Raw genomic sequence first — 17,966 nt, forward strand, 5'->3', positions numbered from 1 at the left:
CAGTTGTCACAATTACCTCCCCTCAGGTCACTTCTGGGTTTCTGTCATCCCCATGTGAAAGGGCTCTTGCATTTTTCCCCTTGGACTCAAAAAGGACCCAAGTGCAGGTGATGGGACTGAAAGCAGACCCACAGGGCAGGTGTGGGGCAGCTGGGCTCAGCCCTCCCACCCACCCAGCTCACTTGTGGGGTCCTCCATGGGCACCCAAACCCCCCAGGGGAAATTCCTGTTCTCTCACCACACCAGTAATTAAAGGTCATTAACTGATGGGGGTGTGGGCAGAGATGCTTACAGGCCCTGGGGGAGGAAGCAACCCACAGGCTGGCAAACACCCAGCTGGCCTGAGAGTGGCTGGAGCAGCTTCCATCCCTGCATCCCTCCCTGAGATGTCATGGGATCCCTCCCTGAGATGTCATGGGATCCCTCCCTGCATCCTTCCCTGGAATATCATGGGATCCCTCCCTGCACCTTTCCCTGGGATGGGTGGGATATCTCCCTGCATCCCTCCCTTGGGATGTGTGGGATCCCTCGCTGGGATGTCAAAGGATCCCTCCCTGCATCCCTCCCCAGGATAAGTGGGATCTCTCCCTGCATCCCTCCCTGGGATGTGCTGGGACCCCTCCCCAGGGTGCCTCCATCCCTCCCTGGGCTGCCAGACAGCATCTCCTGCCGGGGAGGTTTGTGCAGGGGACACTCTGCTGCTCCTGGGTGAGAAGGAGACAAGTGCAAGCAGAGGGAGCTGCTGTGTAAGGGGTGACCCCCCACCTTGCACCCAAAGGGGTGAAGGGTCTCTCTTGCTGCTGCCTGGTGCATCCTCCCGCGTGGCAGCGCTGAGCTGGGTCACGTAGCTGTCCCCTCCCCCTGTCACTGTCCCCTCCCCCTGTCACTGTCCCCTCCCCTGTCACTGGGGGCCAGGAGCTGCCAGCCCGAAGCATTTGCCACGAGCAGGATCCAGAGGGGCATTTTGTGAGCCCTGGCAGGGCTGCTGGTGCCTGTGGCACAGGGATGGGAACATTTTGCTGCCCCAGAGCTATTCCTGCTCCAGAGCTTTGCCCATGTGAGGGGGCAGCCAGTGAGCTCAGCAATGCCATATTGCAAAGCAGCTCCATCCCTGCAGCATCCCTCCAGCCCTGAGGCCTGCCTGCATCTTTGCACCTCCCAGCTGCCAGGGAACAGGAGCCCTGCTCTATATGACACTAAAAGCCTGAGCTGCTTGTTGTTAGCACAATGCAAAGGGGGAAACGTCCTCTTTAAACTTGCCAGGGGAGATCTGGAACCCAGGGTAGGTCAGGAAGGATGGGAGGCAATGATGTGTGCTGGGCTTGGAGCTCTGGGCTCCAGGAGGCTGGAGAAGAGGAGCTGGGATGTGGTTTGTCCCTCTCTGGGTGAGCAGGGCCCGATGCACAGCTCACACAGCTGAGGTTATCCACCCCCCTCCCTCCTGTGACAGGGTTTTGGGAGCATTTGGGTACAGAATAAGTCCCTGGCAAAGCAGGGAAGAGATACTGTGCTGTCAGCCCACCTCCTGGTGCCCCTGCCCACTGAGATTTTAGGGCCTTGCAACTCAGGCTTGTCCAGGAATGAAATTAGGATGGTCTAGAGGATCAACCATCCAGGTGTCTCTGGTGGCTTTGCCTGAGATGCCCCATGTGCAAAAGATGCCTCAGTGTTATTGATGGATGGACTTGTGAGAGATGCTGTGCCCAGTGGGGCTGAGCTGGAATGAAAATGATGAGTCCTCTGGAGCACTGTTATCTGGTCTTCAGGATCAAAAGAGTCACAGAATCCCAGCATGGTGGGGGTTGGAAGGGCCCTGCAGAGCTCATCCAGCCCCTGCTCAAGCAGGTTCCCCTGGCTCATGGGCACAGGAACGTGTCCAGCTGGGGTTGGAAACCTCCTGAGCAGGAGCCTCCACACCCTCCCTGGGCAGCCTGGGCCAGGGCTCCCTCACCTCAGCACCAAAGGACTTGCTCCTTGTGTTTAAGTAGAACTTTCTGTGTTCCAGCTGATGCCCATCACCCCTTGTAAACATTTGTGCTGCTGAGGTGCCCCTGAGCTCAGGCTTCTCTTCCCCAGGCTGAACAGCCCCAGGGCTGCAGGCTTTCCCCTCACACACATGTTCCATCCCCTCAGCATCTTGGTGTCCCTGCACTGGCCTCTCTGCAGCAGTTCCCTGTCCCTCTGGAGCTGGGGAGCCCAGAACTGGCCCCAGGACTCCAGCTGAGGCCTCAGCAGGGCAGAGCAGAGGGGCAGCACAACCTCCCTCACCCTGCTGCCCACACTCTGGATGCCCCCAGGCTGCCATTGGCCTCTTGCCCATTGCTGGCTCAGGTTTCTTTGCTGCCCACCAGCACTCCCAGGTCTCTCTCCTGGAGTTGCTCCCCAGCAGAGGATTTTTCCCTTGCTCTGGTTTGCATTTGCAGCCTGAGAAGCCAAAGTGACAGTTGATACAAACCACCTGAAATCCTGTCTGGAGGGACTCAGGTTGGGGTTTATTTCCCCATTTCTCTGGGTTTTGTGAGAGTATTAAACAGAGCTGAGCTCTGCTCTGTCCCCTGAGCACACCAAGACCAGGATTGATGAAGCAATAAGACATTCTCCCCTTCCCCCAGTGACTCCATCCCACAGATGTCAGCAGCAAAACCCATTTCTTGTGCTCCTCTTCCTGGGAACCACAGGTAATAAAGAGCAGTGTCTTAATTTGGAGTCCTTCATTCTCACTCTTTGCCTTGAGCAGGAATTTAGGTCCCCATATCCTTTGTGTTCAGTCCCAGCTGGGGTGAGGGAGGACACATCTCAGGTTTTAGTGTGAGAAGAGACATTTCTGTGTCCAACAGCTGGAGAAATGAAATCCCACAGCAGAAAAAGTCAGCCCTAAAGCACCAAAAAGGAAACAGAGTGAATAAAGGCAGGGAAAAGGTGACATGTAAAAGCATCTTTGTAAGGCAGGGAGTGGTTTGGATGGAGCAGTTTAGGATTGGGGGGGAATAATCCATAAGTGGGGAGTGAGCAGAGATGGGACTGAGCCCAGACCTGCTCCTGCCCAGCTGCAGGGCACCAGGGAGGGAGCAGAAGGGCAGGAGGGATGTCAGGATGATGGAGGGGAGGAAAAGGCACTTCAGCATGCCCCAGGGTGATGGATGAGGCAACCCAAGCACAAGCAGGAACTGTGGAGAAGAGGAAGGGAGGAAGGTCAAAGCACAAAGCAGGACACAAGTGGAAGGGGCTTGGAGGGGAATTGCAGCTCTAAGTGCATTCATCTAAGCAGGAATCTGCAGGGCTCAGCTGGGAGGGGAGGGGCTGGGAGCCCAGGTTGGTGCCTTTGGGGAATGGTGCTTGCTGCAAAGTGCATGGCACAGAGAGGCCAACCCCACTGCTACTGGGATGCACTGGGACTTCTCCAGCTGGGACAGCAGTCTGGGGAGCTGCCTGTAGGCTGTCCTGCCTGAGAAGCTGCTGGAATGGTTGCTGAGAGGTTTGGGGTGAGCTGAGGCCACGTGGGAAAGAGCAGAGTGGGAAAAATTAGGGGGGAATAGTGTGAGAGACCTCGATGATGATCTGAGCATCCAGGTTCACTTGGACCCCTGAGCTGCTCCAGCCCAGACTGTGAGTGAGCAGCACTGGAAATGTGCCAGGCAGGGTCTGAGCTGGCCCAGGCACCTTCCCACCCACCTGCAAACCAGGAGATCCCAGGGCAAAGGTGCCAGCCCATGGCTGGAGAGGTTTCAAGGGCAGATGGAGGAAGGCACAGCCTGCCCAGCACCACGTCCAGGAGGGATCATCACCTCAAAACACTTGGGCTGAGACTTCCCCATGCTCTGGGCTTGAAGCAAAGCCTGGTTTCCACCTCCCTCTGCATCTCCATGTTCAGTATTCCAGCATCTCTGGGGCCTTTTCCTTCCCTTTGCCCTGGAGACAGGAGTTTAGGCAATATTTATTCCCATTGTTCCCTGGATGCTGGGAGCTGTTGATGGGCTGCTGGCAGCTGACAAAGCCCATTTCTGCAGGGCAATGGGTGTCTGCTCAGCACCTGCTGAGCTCCAGCACCAGCAGCTCTGGCCTTACCTGGGGCAGGAGCTGCTCTGTGCAGCCCCATCCCTCGAGATGAAGCTGCCAGGACCGAAGCTGCTGCCTCTGTGGGACATCTCTCCACTCTCCAGATTTTCTCCTGTGCTTTAATTATTGCCATCTGCTGTTGCAGGCTCCAGGGGCTGCTCAGTCTGTCTGGTGGCTGTCAGGCTCTGCTTAAATCAGCCCTGTTGGATCTGTCTCTCAGGTGGACCCGTGGCTGATTTTCCTGGGTGATGCTCTCGTCACCTCCTGAGCTGGGGCAGCTCTTCCCTTCCCAGCTTGCAATTCCCATTGAATTCAACATTACAGTTCCTGCTGGATAAATCCTTCCCATTTGCCACTGCATTTGTCATCTCTTAATAACATCAACACCACAGGGCTGCCAGGGGATTTTCAGAGGGTTACTGAGCTGCAGCATTTCCCAGCCTGACGACATCAGTGTGGCACAGACCCCATCACAGCTTCAGTGAGCACAAAGAATCCCCTTATAAAGCAAAGCAAGAACATGAAATGGCCCAACTGGCCCTGGGGCTGTTCAGCCTGGGGAAGACTGAGAAGGAGCCTCATCAACACTTATCAGTACCTAAAGGGTGGGTGTCAGGAGGATGGGGGGACACTTTGTTCTGTGGTGCCCAGGGACAGGACAAGGGGTGATGGGCACAAGCTGGAACACAGAAAGTTCCACTTAAACACAAGGAGCAAGTCCTTTGGTGCTGAGCTGAGGGAGCCCTGGCCCAGGCTGCCCAGGGAGGGTGTGGAGGCTCCTGCTCAGGAGGTTTCCAACCCCACCTGGACACGTTCCTGTGCCCCTGATCGAGGAGAACCTGCTGTAGCAGGGGCTGGGGCTGGATGAGCTCTGCAGGGCCCTTCCAGCCTCACCATGCTGGGATTCTGGGATTCTGTGTTGCACTGCATGAAGATACCTGAGCTTTGGGGACATTCAAGCCTGGGTCCAGCCTTGGAGGATATTTTCTGGTCTCCCAATGGCCTCTGTACACAAGGCAGCTCTTGCCACAGTGGGGCTGCCTCAGTTCCCAAGGGACTTGACCAGAGGGATGTGCTATGTCCTCCCTCCATCTCTCCTCAGGATCTTCCAGTCACCCATCTCCAGGAGGGATTAAGGTTTATTTCTGCCCTATCTATATCCCATTAAGGGCATTAAAGCAGGAGCCAGCAGCCCTGAGGAGCTTCCATGTGACTCCAGGAGCTGCTTTAAGTTGAGATCAAGCTGAGACCAAGTTGAGACCACACTAAGCCTGCCAGAAACACTCCCTACTTAGAGGGGCACATCCCCACATGCCAGCAGGAGGCCTGGGGTTGATGCAAAGTTATTTGCCACATGCTGGGTTGGATTTGCTGTCTGTGGGACTGGGAGGACACAGCACAGAGGAGGTGTTGGCACCTTGGACCTTCCTCTCAAGAGAGCCCAGGGATGGAGGAGGACAGAGGACAGCCTGATGGGCTCCCTGTGATGATGATGCTGCATCTCAGCACTGCTCAGGATTGCCCCCACACAGTGACAAGCCCCAAAGGGTTTCAGTCTCCTGCAGGGTCCCAGTGGCTTTGCTGACTGTGCCAGCATGGACATCCTGATCTCTGCACGGCTTTTGGGTGAGCTGAGTGCAACCCCTGCCCCTGTCCTGTGATGTTCAGGGGTGGGATTCAGCCTCTTGGAGGCTGTTTATCACCAGGTTCTCCAGGAGCTTCTGGGGGGTGCCAGGAAGGCAGCTTTGCTCCAGCTTCACAGAGCTCCTGTCTTGCTGGGATGTGCAGAGGGTCTGTCTGTACACAGTGGGGGAGAGAGAGAGAGAGAGAGAGAGAGAGAGAGTGTGTGTGTGTGTGTGTGTGTGTGTGTGCATCCACATGTGTGTGCACACCTGTGTGTACATGCCTGCTTCAACATCTGCATGCACCTGTACAGCTGCATGCATGTGGGTGCAAGTGTGACCATGGATCTACACACATGTGCTTGTGCACACTCATGTGCTCACACTATGGTGTGTGTCAGGTGTGTGAGCCCTGGCTCCCCACAGCCCCTGTTCCCAGAGAGTTGCCTGGGTGACATGGTATGCACATGTGTGTGCCAGGGCATGCCACACATGTGCCACAATGCAACATGCATGCACACATGTGTGCCAGAGGGTGTCATGCATGCACAGACACATGTGGCACTACCCCATGCATGCACATGTGTGTGCCAGGGTATGCCACACATGCTCAGACATGTGCCACAATGCAACTGGCATGCACATATGTGTGCCAGAGGGTGCCATACCTGCACACACATGTTACAATGCAAGATGCAGGTGCATATGTGTGCCAGAGCATGCTGTGCATTCACACACATGCTACAATGCAATATGCATGTGCATTCATGTGCCAGGGGTGCCACACATGCACATCCAGGTAACATGGGACATCATCCATGCACATACATGAGCTATAGGACACCATCCATGCACATACATGAGCTATAGGACACCATGCATGAACACAGGTGTGCCAGGGCATGCCATGCATGCACACACACGTGCTACAATGCACCAGGTACATGCACTCAAGTGCCAGAGGGTGGAGTGCCTGCATAAATATGCACTGCAGTGCAAGCTGCATGCACACAGCACAGGTAACATGTCCCCAAGGGCACTGCAACAACAGCTCCAGCTGATGCACAGGTGCTCTCACACACAACAGCCCTGAGAGAGGTGCTGCATGCAAACCTGCACACACATGCCCCAGTGCAGTCACTGCATGGCCACCAGCCCTGCTCTCCTCACAGCCTCGAGTCTTACCCCTGCCTCAGTTTCCCCACCTGCAAAGGGCCCACGTGGGGCAGCCACCCTGTGCCTAATCACCTCCTGGGTTAATCATTGATGTCCCCTCCCAGCAGCTGGGCTGACCAGGACTCAGGGACCTTGGCCCATCCTGCACCAGCCAACGATTCCCAGGGGGACACTGGTGAGTTCATTCCCCCACACCCCAAGCAGGACAGGTTCCCAACATCACCAGCCTGGGGTTGTCACCAGCATCCAGCCTGGAGGGAATGAGGCTGCTGGGGGGATGGCTTGGGGGTCCCCGTGCCCCCGTGATGGGGTTTGGGGAGGGTGGAGGCCACCCCTGTCCCTGTGCCACCCCTGTGCCAACCCCCACCTGCAGCTGCAAAATCCTTCTGCAGTGAAAAAAATAGTTATTAGCATTGGTCAAACATCCTGGTGAGGTCCCAGCAGCAACCAGCAGCAGGGCTGGATCCACACCAGGGCGGTTGTAGGGTGCTGGGGGCTTCCAGGGTAACCCCTGCTCAGCCAGGGACACCCCCAGCATCAGTTTGGCTCAGTCACAGACCCTCCAAGGGACATTGTGGGGTCTCCAGGTTGGGGACAACGTGTCCTTGTCACCTGGCACTGCAAGTGGTCACACTGTGCCCTCTGAGCCTCCCTTGCTGTCCCACCTGCATGTCCCCATCCCTGCTCTCCATCCATCCCATCCTCCCTCACTGCCACCCCCTCCTCCTGCCAGCCCCAGGGGACAAGGAATCCCTGTCCTTCAGCGTCCCACTCGGTGCAGCATCCCAGGGAGGACGGTGGTGGGTGCTGTGGGTGCCTCACACAGCCTGTCCCACCCTGGGCCTGGCTCCCTCCTCCCTCCTTCCCACCCCCTTGGCACCAGCCCCACCGCTGACCCTGTGCTCTGCCTACCCCTAGGTCGGAGCAGGAAGGGACCCAGAGGGGAGTCCCCATCTCCTGTGGGGTCCCTCGTTGGCTGTGAGACAGCAGGAGGGAGAGCTGCCAGGCCAGGGAGCAGAGCAGGACCCTGGGCACGGGGCGGCCGCAGTGCCAGGCCAGGCTGGAGGGTGCCCGGTAAGGCTGCTGGGGGTTGGGGGGTGCTGGTGGGACCCCTGACGCTGTGACCACAGCCCCCAAAAGTGCCAACCCTGGCCCTGGGGCAGTCCCATACGCAGGGTGAGCCCTGTCTCTGCTGCCGGAGAGGAGGGGGGCAGAGGAGGGGGCACAGGGTGGCACTGGGCATCGCTGCCGCTTGCAGCCGGAGCATCTGCGCCCGGAGGGTCTGACGGGGAGGGGATGGTCTCTCCGCAGGGTTAGAATGACCGAGGTGGAACCCGTGCTGGACTTCGCATCCTCCGGGAGAACCGGGCGGCGCAACGCCCTGCCCGACATCCTGGGCTCGCCGGCCGGCGTCAGCCCCTCCGACCTGCCCCTCAAACTGGCCGAGATGTCCCTGAGCGCGGGTACGTGCTGGGCAAACGCCGGGCCGGGGAGGACGGGGCAGGAGCGCGGGGTTGCTCATCCCCCTCGTGTCTCCCGGCAGGCAGCGCCCAGGACATGCAGTCACCCTCGGCGGAGCTGCCCCCTCCGCAGCCCCCCAGCCCCGAGCTCAAGGACACGTCCTAAGCCCGTTGCACGGGGCAGGGGAGGGACGTTGCTGAGCAGCGGAGGAACGAGGCTGCGCATCCTCAGCCCGGCGTCGCTGGGATTTGCTCGGTGCCACCGCGGCATCACCCCCCGGCCCGGCGGGAGCATCGCGGGGACCCCGCCGCGAGGAACGGGCCGTTCCCGGCCACACGCCCCGGTGGGGGGATTGGGGGGGTGGGGGTTTGCCCTCCCGGAGGGGACAGGGATGGTTTTCCGTTCCGGGGCGTCTGGCAGAGCCGGGCACATCGCGGGGTGCCGGGTGGGTTTTGGTCCTCAGCGGCCGAGCAGCCCCGGGGGGGTTCGGCTGAGTGTGGTGTTCACTGTGATGTTTTGGGTACCACGGCTGTCTCTTGGCTTTTCTTCCTGGGTGATGCCTCCGGCAAGACGGGGAGGGGGTGGGAAGCACCGCACAACCCCCGCAGCCCCCTCTGCTCCCCGTCCAGCCCGTCAGCAGAGCCCCTGGTCCCGGCAGCCCTGCAGAGGGACCCCACTGCGAGCAGAGCACACGGGGGGGTCCCTGCCCCGGGCTGGGGGCGTCGCGGCTCCTGGGGACGGGGGATGCTGATGATTTCGAAGCAGGTCAGTAGAGTGACGCTGGTTTGGGCATCCCCAGCCTTATGCATCACCTCGGGGCCACCCATGGGAGCCCATCCCTGCTGCAGCCCAGGGACCCCCCCATGTCCCTGGGGAAAGGCCAGGACGGGCAAGCAGCGGTGAATGGGAGCAGTAGCACACGAACAGATGCCCCCACACGCTGATGTCCCTCTGCCCCAGATGCCCTCACACAGAGGTACCCACACACACAGAGATACCCACACACACACAGATACCCACAAACACACAGATGCCCACACACACCCACACACAGATGCCCACAAACACATACACAGATGCACACACACACACACACAGATGCCCACACACACAATACGGATGCCCATGCACACACAAATGCCCCCACACACACACAGATGCCCACACACACAATACGGATGCCCATGCACACACAAAGATGCCCACGAACACACAGATGCCCCCACACACACACAAATGCCCACACACACACACAGATGCCCCCCACACACACACACAAATGCCCACACACACACACACAGATATCCACACACACACAGATACCCACAAACACACAGATGCCCACACACACCCACACACAGATGCCCACAAACACATACACAGATGCACACACACACACACACAGATGCCCACACACACAATACGGATGCCCATGCACACACAAAGATGCCCACGAACACACAGATGCCCACACACACACACAAATGCCTACACACACACAGATGCCCACACACACACACAGATGCCCACACACACACAGATGCCCACACACGCACAGATACCCACACACACACAGATGCCCACACACACACACAGATGCCCACACACACACACAGATGCCCACACACGCACAGATACCCACACACACACAGATGCCCACACACACACAGATGCCCACACACACACACAGATGCCCACACACACACAGATGCCCACACACGCACACAGATGCCCACACACACACAGATGCCCACACACACACACAGATGCCCACACACACACACAGATGCCCACGCACACACACAGATGCCCATGCACACACACAGATGCCCACACACACACAGATGCCCACACACACACAGATGCCCACACACGCACACAGATGCCCACACACACACAGATGCCCACACACACACACAGATGCCCACACACACACACAGATGCCCACACACGCACAGATACCCACACACACACACAGATGCCCACACACACACAGATGCCCATGCACACACACAGATGCCCACACACACACAGATGCCCACACACGCACAGATACCCACACACACACAGATGCCCACACACACACACAGATACCCACACACACACACAGATGCCCACACACACACAGATGCCCACACACGCACAGATACCCACACACACACAGATGCCCACACACACACACAGATGCCCACACACACACACAGATGCCCACACACGCACAGATACCCACACACACACAGATGCCCACACACACACACAGATGCCCACACACGCACAGATGCCCACACACACACACAGATGCCCACACACACACACAGATGCCCACACACACACAGATGCCCACACACGCACACAGATGCCCACACACGCACAGATACCCACACACACACAGATGCCCACACACACACAGATGCCCACACACACACACAGATGCCCACACACACACAGATGCCCACACACGCACAGATGCCCACACACACACAGATGCCCACACACGCACAGATGCCCACACACACACACAGATGCCCACACACGCACAGATGCCCACACACACACACAGATGCCCACACACACACAGATGCCCATGCACACACAGATGCCCACACACGCACAGATGCCCACACACACACACAGATGTCCACACACGCACAGATGCCCACACACACACACAGATGCCCACACACACACACAGATGCCCACACACACACAGATGCCCACACACGCACAGATACCCACACACACACACAGATGCCCACACACACACACAGATGCCCACACACACACACAGATGCCCACACACGCACAGATACCCACACACACACACAGATGCCCACACACACACACAGATGCCCACGAACACACAGATGCCCACACACACACACAAATGCCTACACACACACACACAAATGGCCACACACACACAGATGCTCACACACATACACACATGCTCACACACACACACAGATGCCCACACACACACACACAGATGCCCACACACACACACAGATGCCCACACACACACAGATGCCCACACACACACACAGATGCCCCACACACACAGATGCCCACACACACACACACAGATGCCCCCCACACACACACAGATGCCCACACACACACAGATGCCCACACACACACACAGATGCCCCACACACACAGATGCCCACACACACACACAGATGCCCCCCACACACACACAGATGCCCACACACACAGAGATGCCCATACACACACACAGATGCCCATGCACACACAGGTGCCCATGCAGATGCCCACACACACACACAGATGCCCCCCACACACACACAGATGCCCACACACACACAGATGCCCACACACACACAGATGCCCACACACACACACAGATGCCCCACACACACACACAGATGCCCACACACACAGAGATGCCCATACACACACACAGATGCCCATGCACACACAGGTGCCCATGCAGATGCCCACACACACACATGCACACACACACATTCTCACACACAGATATCCACACACACAGAGATGCCCATACACACACACAAATGCCCATGCACACACAGGTGCCCACGCAGATGCCCACACACACACATACAAATGCCACCCCCCCCCCCACTCACACACACAGATGCACACACACACACGGATGCCCACACACACAGATGCCCATGCACACACACACACAGGTGCCCACGCAGATGCCCACACACACACAGCGATGCCCCACTGCAAAGTGCTGGCAATGGAGTGGGGCTTTTCCCCAGGCTCTGCCTGTGCTCCCCAAAACCTCTGCTCCTGCTGGAGGGTGGGACAGGGACCCTCTTGCCCGGGCACCGAGGGGCTGGGAAGGACTCGTGGTGCCCGGATCCTGCCCGGCCCAGGGGCTGAGCGCTGTGCGCGGTGTGCTGGAGGCAGCTCCACGCCGGACGCTCACCCGTAGCTGTCGCTGTGGGACCAGCGAAGGAATCCTGACGCGCAGAATCACTCAGGGCACTGCCCGGGGGGTGACCGCGGCTGCAGAGCCGTGCGGGGCCACGCGCGGGGCCACAGTGGCCAGCAGCACCCACCCTCCGCACCCCACCGTGGTCCTGGGCACCCTCCGAGCTCGTGGGCGAGGGCAGTGGCTGCCCGGCCTCTGGTGTATGGGGAGGCAAATCCCTGCCGGGACCTGGCGCCGTGTGTATGTGTGTGAGCATCCGTGTGTGTGTGTGAGCATCTGTGTGTGTGTGCGTAGGTATCCGTGTGTGTGTGTGTGGGCATCTGTGTGTGTGTGTGAGCATCTGTGTGTGCGTGGGCATCCGTGTGTGTGTGTGGGCACCTGTGTGCGTGTGTGGGCATCTGTGTGTGTGTGTGGGCATCCATGTGTGTGTGTGGGCATCTCTGTGTGTGCGTGGGCATCCATGTGTGTGTGTGGGCATCGTGTGTGTGTGTGGGCATCCGTGTGTGTGTGTGGGCATCTGCGCGTGTGTGTGAGCATCCATGTGTGTATGTGGGTATCTGTGTGTGCGTGGGTATCTGTGTGTGCGTGGGCATCCGTGTGTGTGTGTGTGAGCATCTCTGTGTGTGTGTGGGCATCTGTGTGTGTGTGTGAGCATCTGTGTGTGTGTGTGGGCATCTGTGTGTGTGAGCATCTGTGTGTGTGCATGGGCATCCGTGTGTGTGTGTGGGCATCCGTGAGTGTGGGTGCATCTGTTTGTGTGTGGGCATCCATATGTGCATGGGCATTTGTGTGTGTGCATGGGCATCCGTGTGTGTGTGTGCATGGGCATCCGTGTGTGTGTGTGCGTGGGCATCCGTGTGCGTGGGCATCTGTGTCTGTGCATGTGCGTGGGTGTCTGTGAGTGGGAGTGGGTGCCCGTGCGTGTGGGTGCTGCTGTGGGTGGGTGTCAGTGTGGGTGATGCCCATATGCGTGGGCAGCCGTGTGCATCCGTGCCCATGTGCTCTGGCACCCATCTGCCTGGGGGGTGGCTCTCGGTGGGGATGCCCGTGGGTGACCCTGTGCCCGTTGTCTCGGGTGGGTTGGGGGGGGGTGTGGGAACCAGCGCTGGGCAGATTTGGGGCACTGACACGGGGGACTGAGGGCACAGGGGACAGTCCCTGCCCTCTTCATCCCCTCTGGCTCCCCAGGCAATAACCGATCCCCCTTTCCCTGTGTGCTGGGGGTGTCCCAGGGCCAGGGGGCCACCTACCCTGGGAGAGGAGGGTCCCGCGGGAGGCGGTGCCGGTGGGAGGAGGCTGAACACGAACTCCCGGCTATTTTTGGGTGTGTGCTGACGCCCTGGGGCCGGGAAGAGGGAGAAAGTGTCGCTGGGTCCCTCCCAGACCTGGTCACTCTGATGTCCCCGAGATGCAGGGTCGTGCTGTGGCCGCGGCTCCGGGACACTCTGACCCTCCCCGGGACCCTGCCCGGGGACAGGAGCAGACACATCCCCAGGTGGGGAGGCGACAGTGAATCCCATGGCCACAGGTGACACACGGTGGCCCCAGCCCCACTGCCACCAGTGCCCGAAGGGGAGGTGTGGTGGGGACACGCTGCTGGTCCATGGCCCCGGCCCCTCCTTGTCCCCAGTGACCCCCCGGCACACGGAGCATCGCTGAGAGCTCGTGTGTGCCCCTCACACACACACACAGCAGGGCTGAGCTCACACGAGTCCCCAACCCCAGTGCTCGCTGCTCCCCGTGCCTCAGTTTCCCTGTCCCCAGGACACCTCACCCTGCAGGACAGTGCCATGACTGTCCCCACGTCCTGGCACACCGCGGGCAGCACCCCCCGACCCCCTTCTGGTGCAGCCGGGATGGGGATGGGGGAGGGCAGAGGGTCCCCCCTACACCTCCCGTGCCTCAGTTTCTCCACATCCCACAGCCTGTGGCCACCCCGCACTGCCGGGGCAGAGACCCCACACAACTCACGCCACAACTTGCGACCCAGATTAAGCCGGTGTGGGAGGGGGGAGGGCTCCGGGCAGGGCTCGGTGGCCAGCGCCGGGGGCCGCTCGGTAGCCCAGGCTGAGGTGGCCGCTGGCAGCGCTGCCGAGGAGTATTTCTGGAGCGCTTGTGCTCTTTCCAATCATGTGATGAGGACATTATTTAAGGCGGTTGCGAGGCCGTCAGGCAGCTGCGAGCTCCGGCCGTTGCGGTGCCAACACTCCGAACCCGAACAGACCAACCCCCCCCAACACACACACCCCCCAAAAACGAGCCCCCCCCGTGCCGCCCCCTCCCCGCAGCCCCTCGCCATGGTCGACGCCTTCGTGGGCACCTGGAAGCTGGTGGATACGGCCAATTTCGATGAGTACATGAAGGCGCTGGGTGAGTGGGGAGGGGTCTGCAGGGGGGTGGGGGAGGGGGACTCAAAGCAGCTTTTGTCCGTTCTCGCTCGGTTTTTTGGGCGAGTCTCACCTCCGCCGGGGCTGCGGGTGGGGCTGCAGGCGGTGGGGGCATCGCGGTGGTTTTGGGGGGGCTCTGGAGCTTTGGGGAGGGGGGGGTTGGGGGTTGAGCTGGGTGAGGGGGTCTCCTCCTTCCCCTGCCTGCTGTCACCCCCTCCCTGGGGGGGGCAACACATGGGGGAGGATGGAGGGATGCGACCCCCCACCCCAGACACCTCCAGCCTTCATCCCCTCCAAGCCCCCCAGCAGCGAGCCCCGGCTCAGAGCGGTCCGGGGGGGTGACACGGGTGACATCTCCCGTCTCCCCCATTCCCCCCCAGCCCCGGAGCTGCCGGGCGCTGCTGCAGGGTCTGTCCCGTTCCCAAGCCCCCTCCCCACTTGGCTCCCCGGCCACTACAGGTGGGTGGGGAGCAAATTCGGGGCTCAGCCGCCATCACGGGGACGGCAGAGCTGCGGGGTGATGCGGGCAGGGACTGTGGGGGGCTGACAACCACATTCTACCCCTCCCCAACCCTTTCCACCCCCCTCCCCAGGCGTGGGCTTTGCCACGCGGCAGATGGCCGGGCTCACCAAGCCCACCACCATCATCGAGCTAGACGGGGACAAGGTGACGGTGAAAACGCAAAGCACCTTCAAAAACACGGAGATCAGCTTCAAACTGAACGAGGAGTTTGATGAGACCACGGCAGACGACAGACACGTCAAGGTGAAGCCCCCCCATCCCCCCCAAAAAAAGACTCCGGCAGCTCAGCCGGCAGCTCCCGCCCCTGGGCTCCATCCCGCCCCTGGGCTCCATCCTTTCTGCCTCTGGAAGGGTGAAACGGCTTTTCCTGCAGGGGTTGGGGCTCACGCTGGGTCTCACCCTGCAGACCCCCGTCCCCTGAGCCCCGTTTTGCTGTGGGGTTTCTCCCCCTCCCCCCGGAGCTGCCGGGGAGGTTGTGCAAGAGCTGGGCTTGCAAACGGCAGCTGCCGGCCCGGGGGCTTGCACAAGAGGAGGGGAGGGGATGTGGTGATGTGGTGGGGTGGCTGTGGGGGTTGTCTCTGCTGTGGGGGTGGTGATGGGGAGAGAGGGCACGAAACCTCTTTGTTGAGCCCCCTCTTTGCTCACCCCACGAAGCAGGGAGGATGGGGGGAGGGAGCAATCCTGCCCGGCCAATGCCGCCCCAGGGGCTGATGCCATCCCGGGTTGGGCTGTTCCTCCTGATAAGAGTAAGAAAAAGCACACCTGGAGAGGGGGCAGAGCTTCCTCATGGCCTCTCCCACCCTACAGCCACGTTTTCCCTGCCTGGGCTGATCCAGCTCCTGCTTTTCCCAGTTCCCCAGCCACTGGTCCCAGGCACCACTGTGGCTGGAGCAGCTGACAGCCCTGTGCCCCTCACCCAGCCCGGGGGGCACCTCAAGGGGCACTTTGGGGCTCCTTGGACACAACCCCTCACCCCCTTCCCAGCCCCAAAGCAGCAAGTGCAGGGGGCTGAGCATAAGGCAAGGATGTGCGAGCAAGAGGGTAGTGCCAGGCAGACAGGTCCCACTGCAGCTCATGGGAACTGTCCTCAGTGGAGATGTGAAATGGGCTGCGGGCAAGAGCTCACAGGGACGTGCCCTTGGGCCACATCTGAGCTCTGGGGAGCCTCAAGCCATGGGGGGCACCACTTGAGGGGCAGAACTCAGCTCTAGAGGGGCAGATGAGCTGGTTGGGGCTCAAGTGGCCATCACAGCAACCTTGGCACTGGCTGGGCTTTCAGGGCTGAGCCAGCAGCAGCAGCTGTGCAAACAGCAGCCCCAGGGAGCAGAGCAGTGTGTGCTGGACTAACCCCTGTGAAAAGCCTTGTCAGCCCCTCCAGTGGGAGAGGCTCAAAGCACCGATTCCTGCACCACCTCCCCGATCCCCTCTGGCACCAGGGCCAGCAAGCCACAGCCTGGGAGCAGCCCTGGAGCAGGGTGCAGCCCTGGGCAGGGCTCCCTGTGCTGGCCCCAGGGCTGGGTCACCCTGACCAGGGCTACCAGGGGGCAGCTGAGGCCAGGCCCTAACTCCTGGCCAGAGCAGAACTGGGCTGAGGGGTGGGTGCTGCTGGATGGACACCTGCAGCCCATGGGGGGTGCACATGGACACCCAGCACCAGCCCCTCCAAGGGACAACCCTCCCCCCCAGAGCTGAGAAACCCCCCCAGGGAGGAGGAGGAGGGGGGTAAGAGCAGAGTCTTGCTGTGTCCCCACAGTCTCTGGTGAAGCTGGATGGAGGGAAGCTCATCCACGTGCAGAAGTGGGATGGGAAGGAGACGTCGCTGGTCAGGGAGCTGAAGGATGGGAAATTAGTCCTGGTAAGGAGCTACAAGTGGGTTTCAATTTGGGGAGGGGAAGGGGGGGAGGTTTATCCTGGGTCAGGGGAAGCTGGGAGCTGCCCTGGCTCAGCACCACTGACCTCCCCACCGCTCTTTCTGCCACCAGACTCTCACCATGGGCAACGTGGTCTCCACTCGCACCTACGAGAAGGCGACATAGACACTGTGCCCAGCTCCTCTGCCCCTGCCCTGGTGCCACATCATCCCCCCTCCCACCACCTCCATCCCCTCCCCACGCCAGCATGAGGGCTCAGAGCCCCCTGGGGTCACCTGAGGCCCCTGTCCCCACGCTGGGGCTGCTGGGGTTGGGCCTTTGGGCTGCTCTGGGGGAGGGGTGGGTTGGGTTTTTTAATTACTGATGGGAAAACACACATGGAAAATGAATAAAGGTCCTGTTGTTACAGCTCTGGGGCTGCTTTCTTGTGCTCACCTCTAGGATTGAGTCATGGGGGTCTCAGCCAGGCTGTGGGGAGGGTCCATCCCTGGCAGTGAGGGGATGAGGTGACCAGTGATGTCAGGAGCAGAGTTCTCTGAGCTGTGGGAGAGGTTGTTATGGGGTGAAATGTGCTTTTCCAAGGGGAGTGCTAGTTTCTTCCCCCTGCAGCTCTGCCAACAATCACCCAGGAGCCAGAAATGCTCCATCTCAGCCCCTCCCCAGCACCCTTGTGCTCCAGCCCCTTCCCCAGCTCGGCAGCCCCTCAGTGTCCCTGTGGCAGGGAGTGAGGGGCCCAGCACTGAGCACAGCCCTGGAGCTGCAGCCACTGAGCTCAAGGTCAGAAGGGTGGTGTTGTGTCTGGGTCTAGAAAGGGAACCAGCCTGACAGGCTGGACTCAGCCAAGAGGTCACTGGGAGAGAGCCCTGGGAAGGGCACAGCACAGGGAGGAGGGACAGCCTGCACCCAGTGACTCTGAGCCTCGTCCTGCCACGCTGCCAG

The 17,966-nt window shown here is 60.1% G+C and overlaps 2 protein-coding genes across 2 annotated transcripts; both read left to right on the top strand.

The window, feature by feature from the left end:
- The first annotated feature begins 8,172 nt into the window (after positions 1-8,172).
- Positions 8,173-8,480, top strand: LOC133627737 (cAMP-dependent protein kinase inhibitor beta-like). The gene is made up of 2 exons (XM_062014693.1): positions 8,173-8,317; positions 8,398-8,480. Exons 1-2 carry the CDS (start codon positions 8,173-8,175, stop codon positions 8,478-8,480), a joined length of 228 nt encoding a protein of 75 aa, XP_061870677.1.
- A 5,905-nt stretch (positions 8,481-14,385) lies between these two features.
- On the top strand, positions 14,386-17,435 carry FABP3 (fatty acid binding protein 3). Its single transcript, XM_062014373.1, has 4 exons — positions 14,386-14,616; positions 15,227-15,399; positions 16,910-17,011; positions 17,139-17,435. Exons 1-4 carry the CDS (start codon positions 14,544-14,546, stop codon positions 17,190-17,192), a joined length of 402 nt encoding a protein of 133 aa, XP_061870357.1. The 5' UTR covers positions 14,386-14,543; the 3' UTR covers positions 17,193-17,435.
- Positions 17,436-17,966: the final 531 nt, after the last annotated feature.

Source organism: Colius striatus, chromosome 24 (genome assembly GCF_028858725.1).
Source record: "Colius striatus isolate bColStr4 chromosome 24, bColStr4.1.hap1, whole genome shotgun sequence".
NCBI classification, from domain to species: Eukaryota; Metazoa; Chordata; class Aves; order Coliiformes; family Coliidae; genus Colius; species Colius striatus.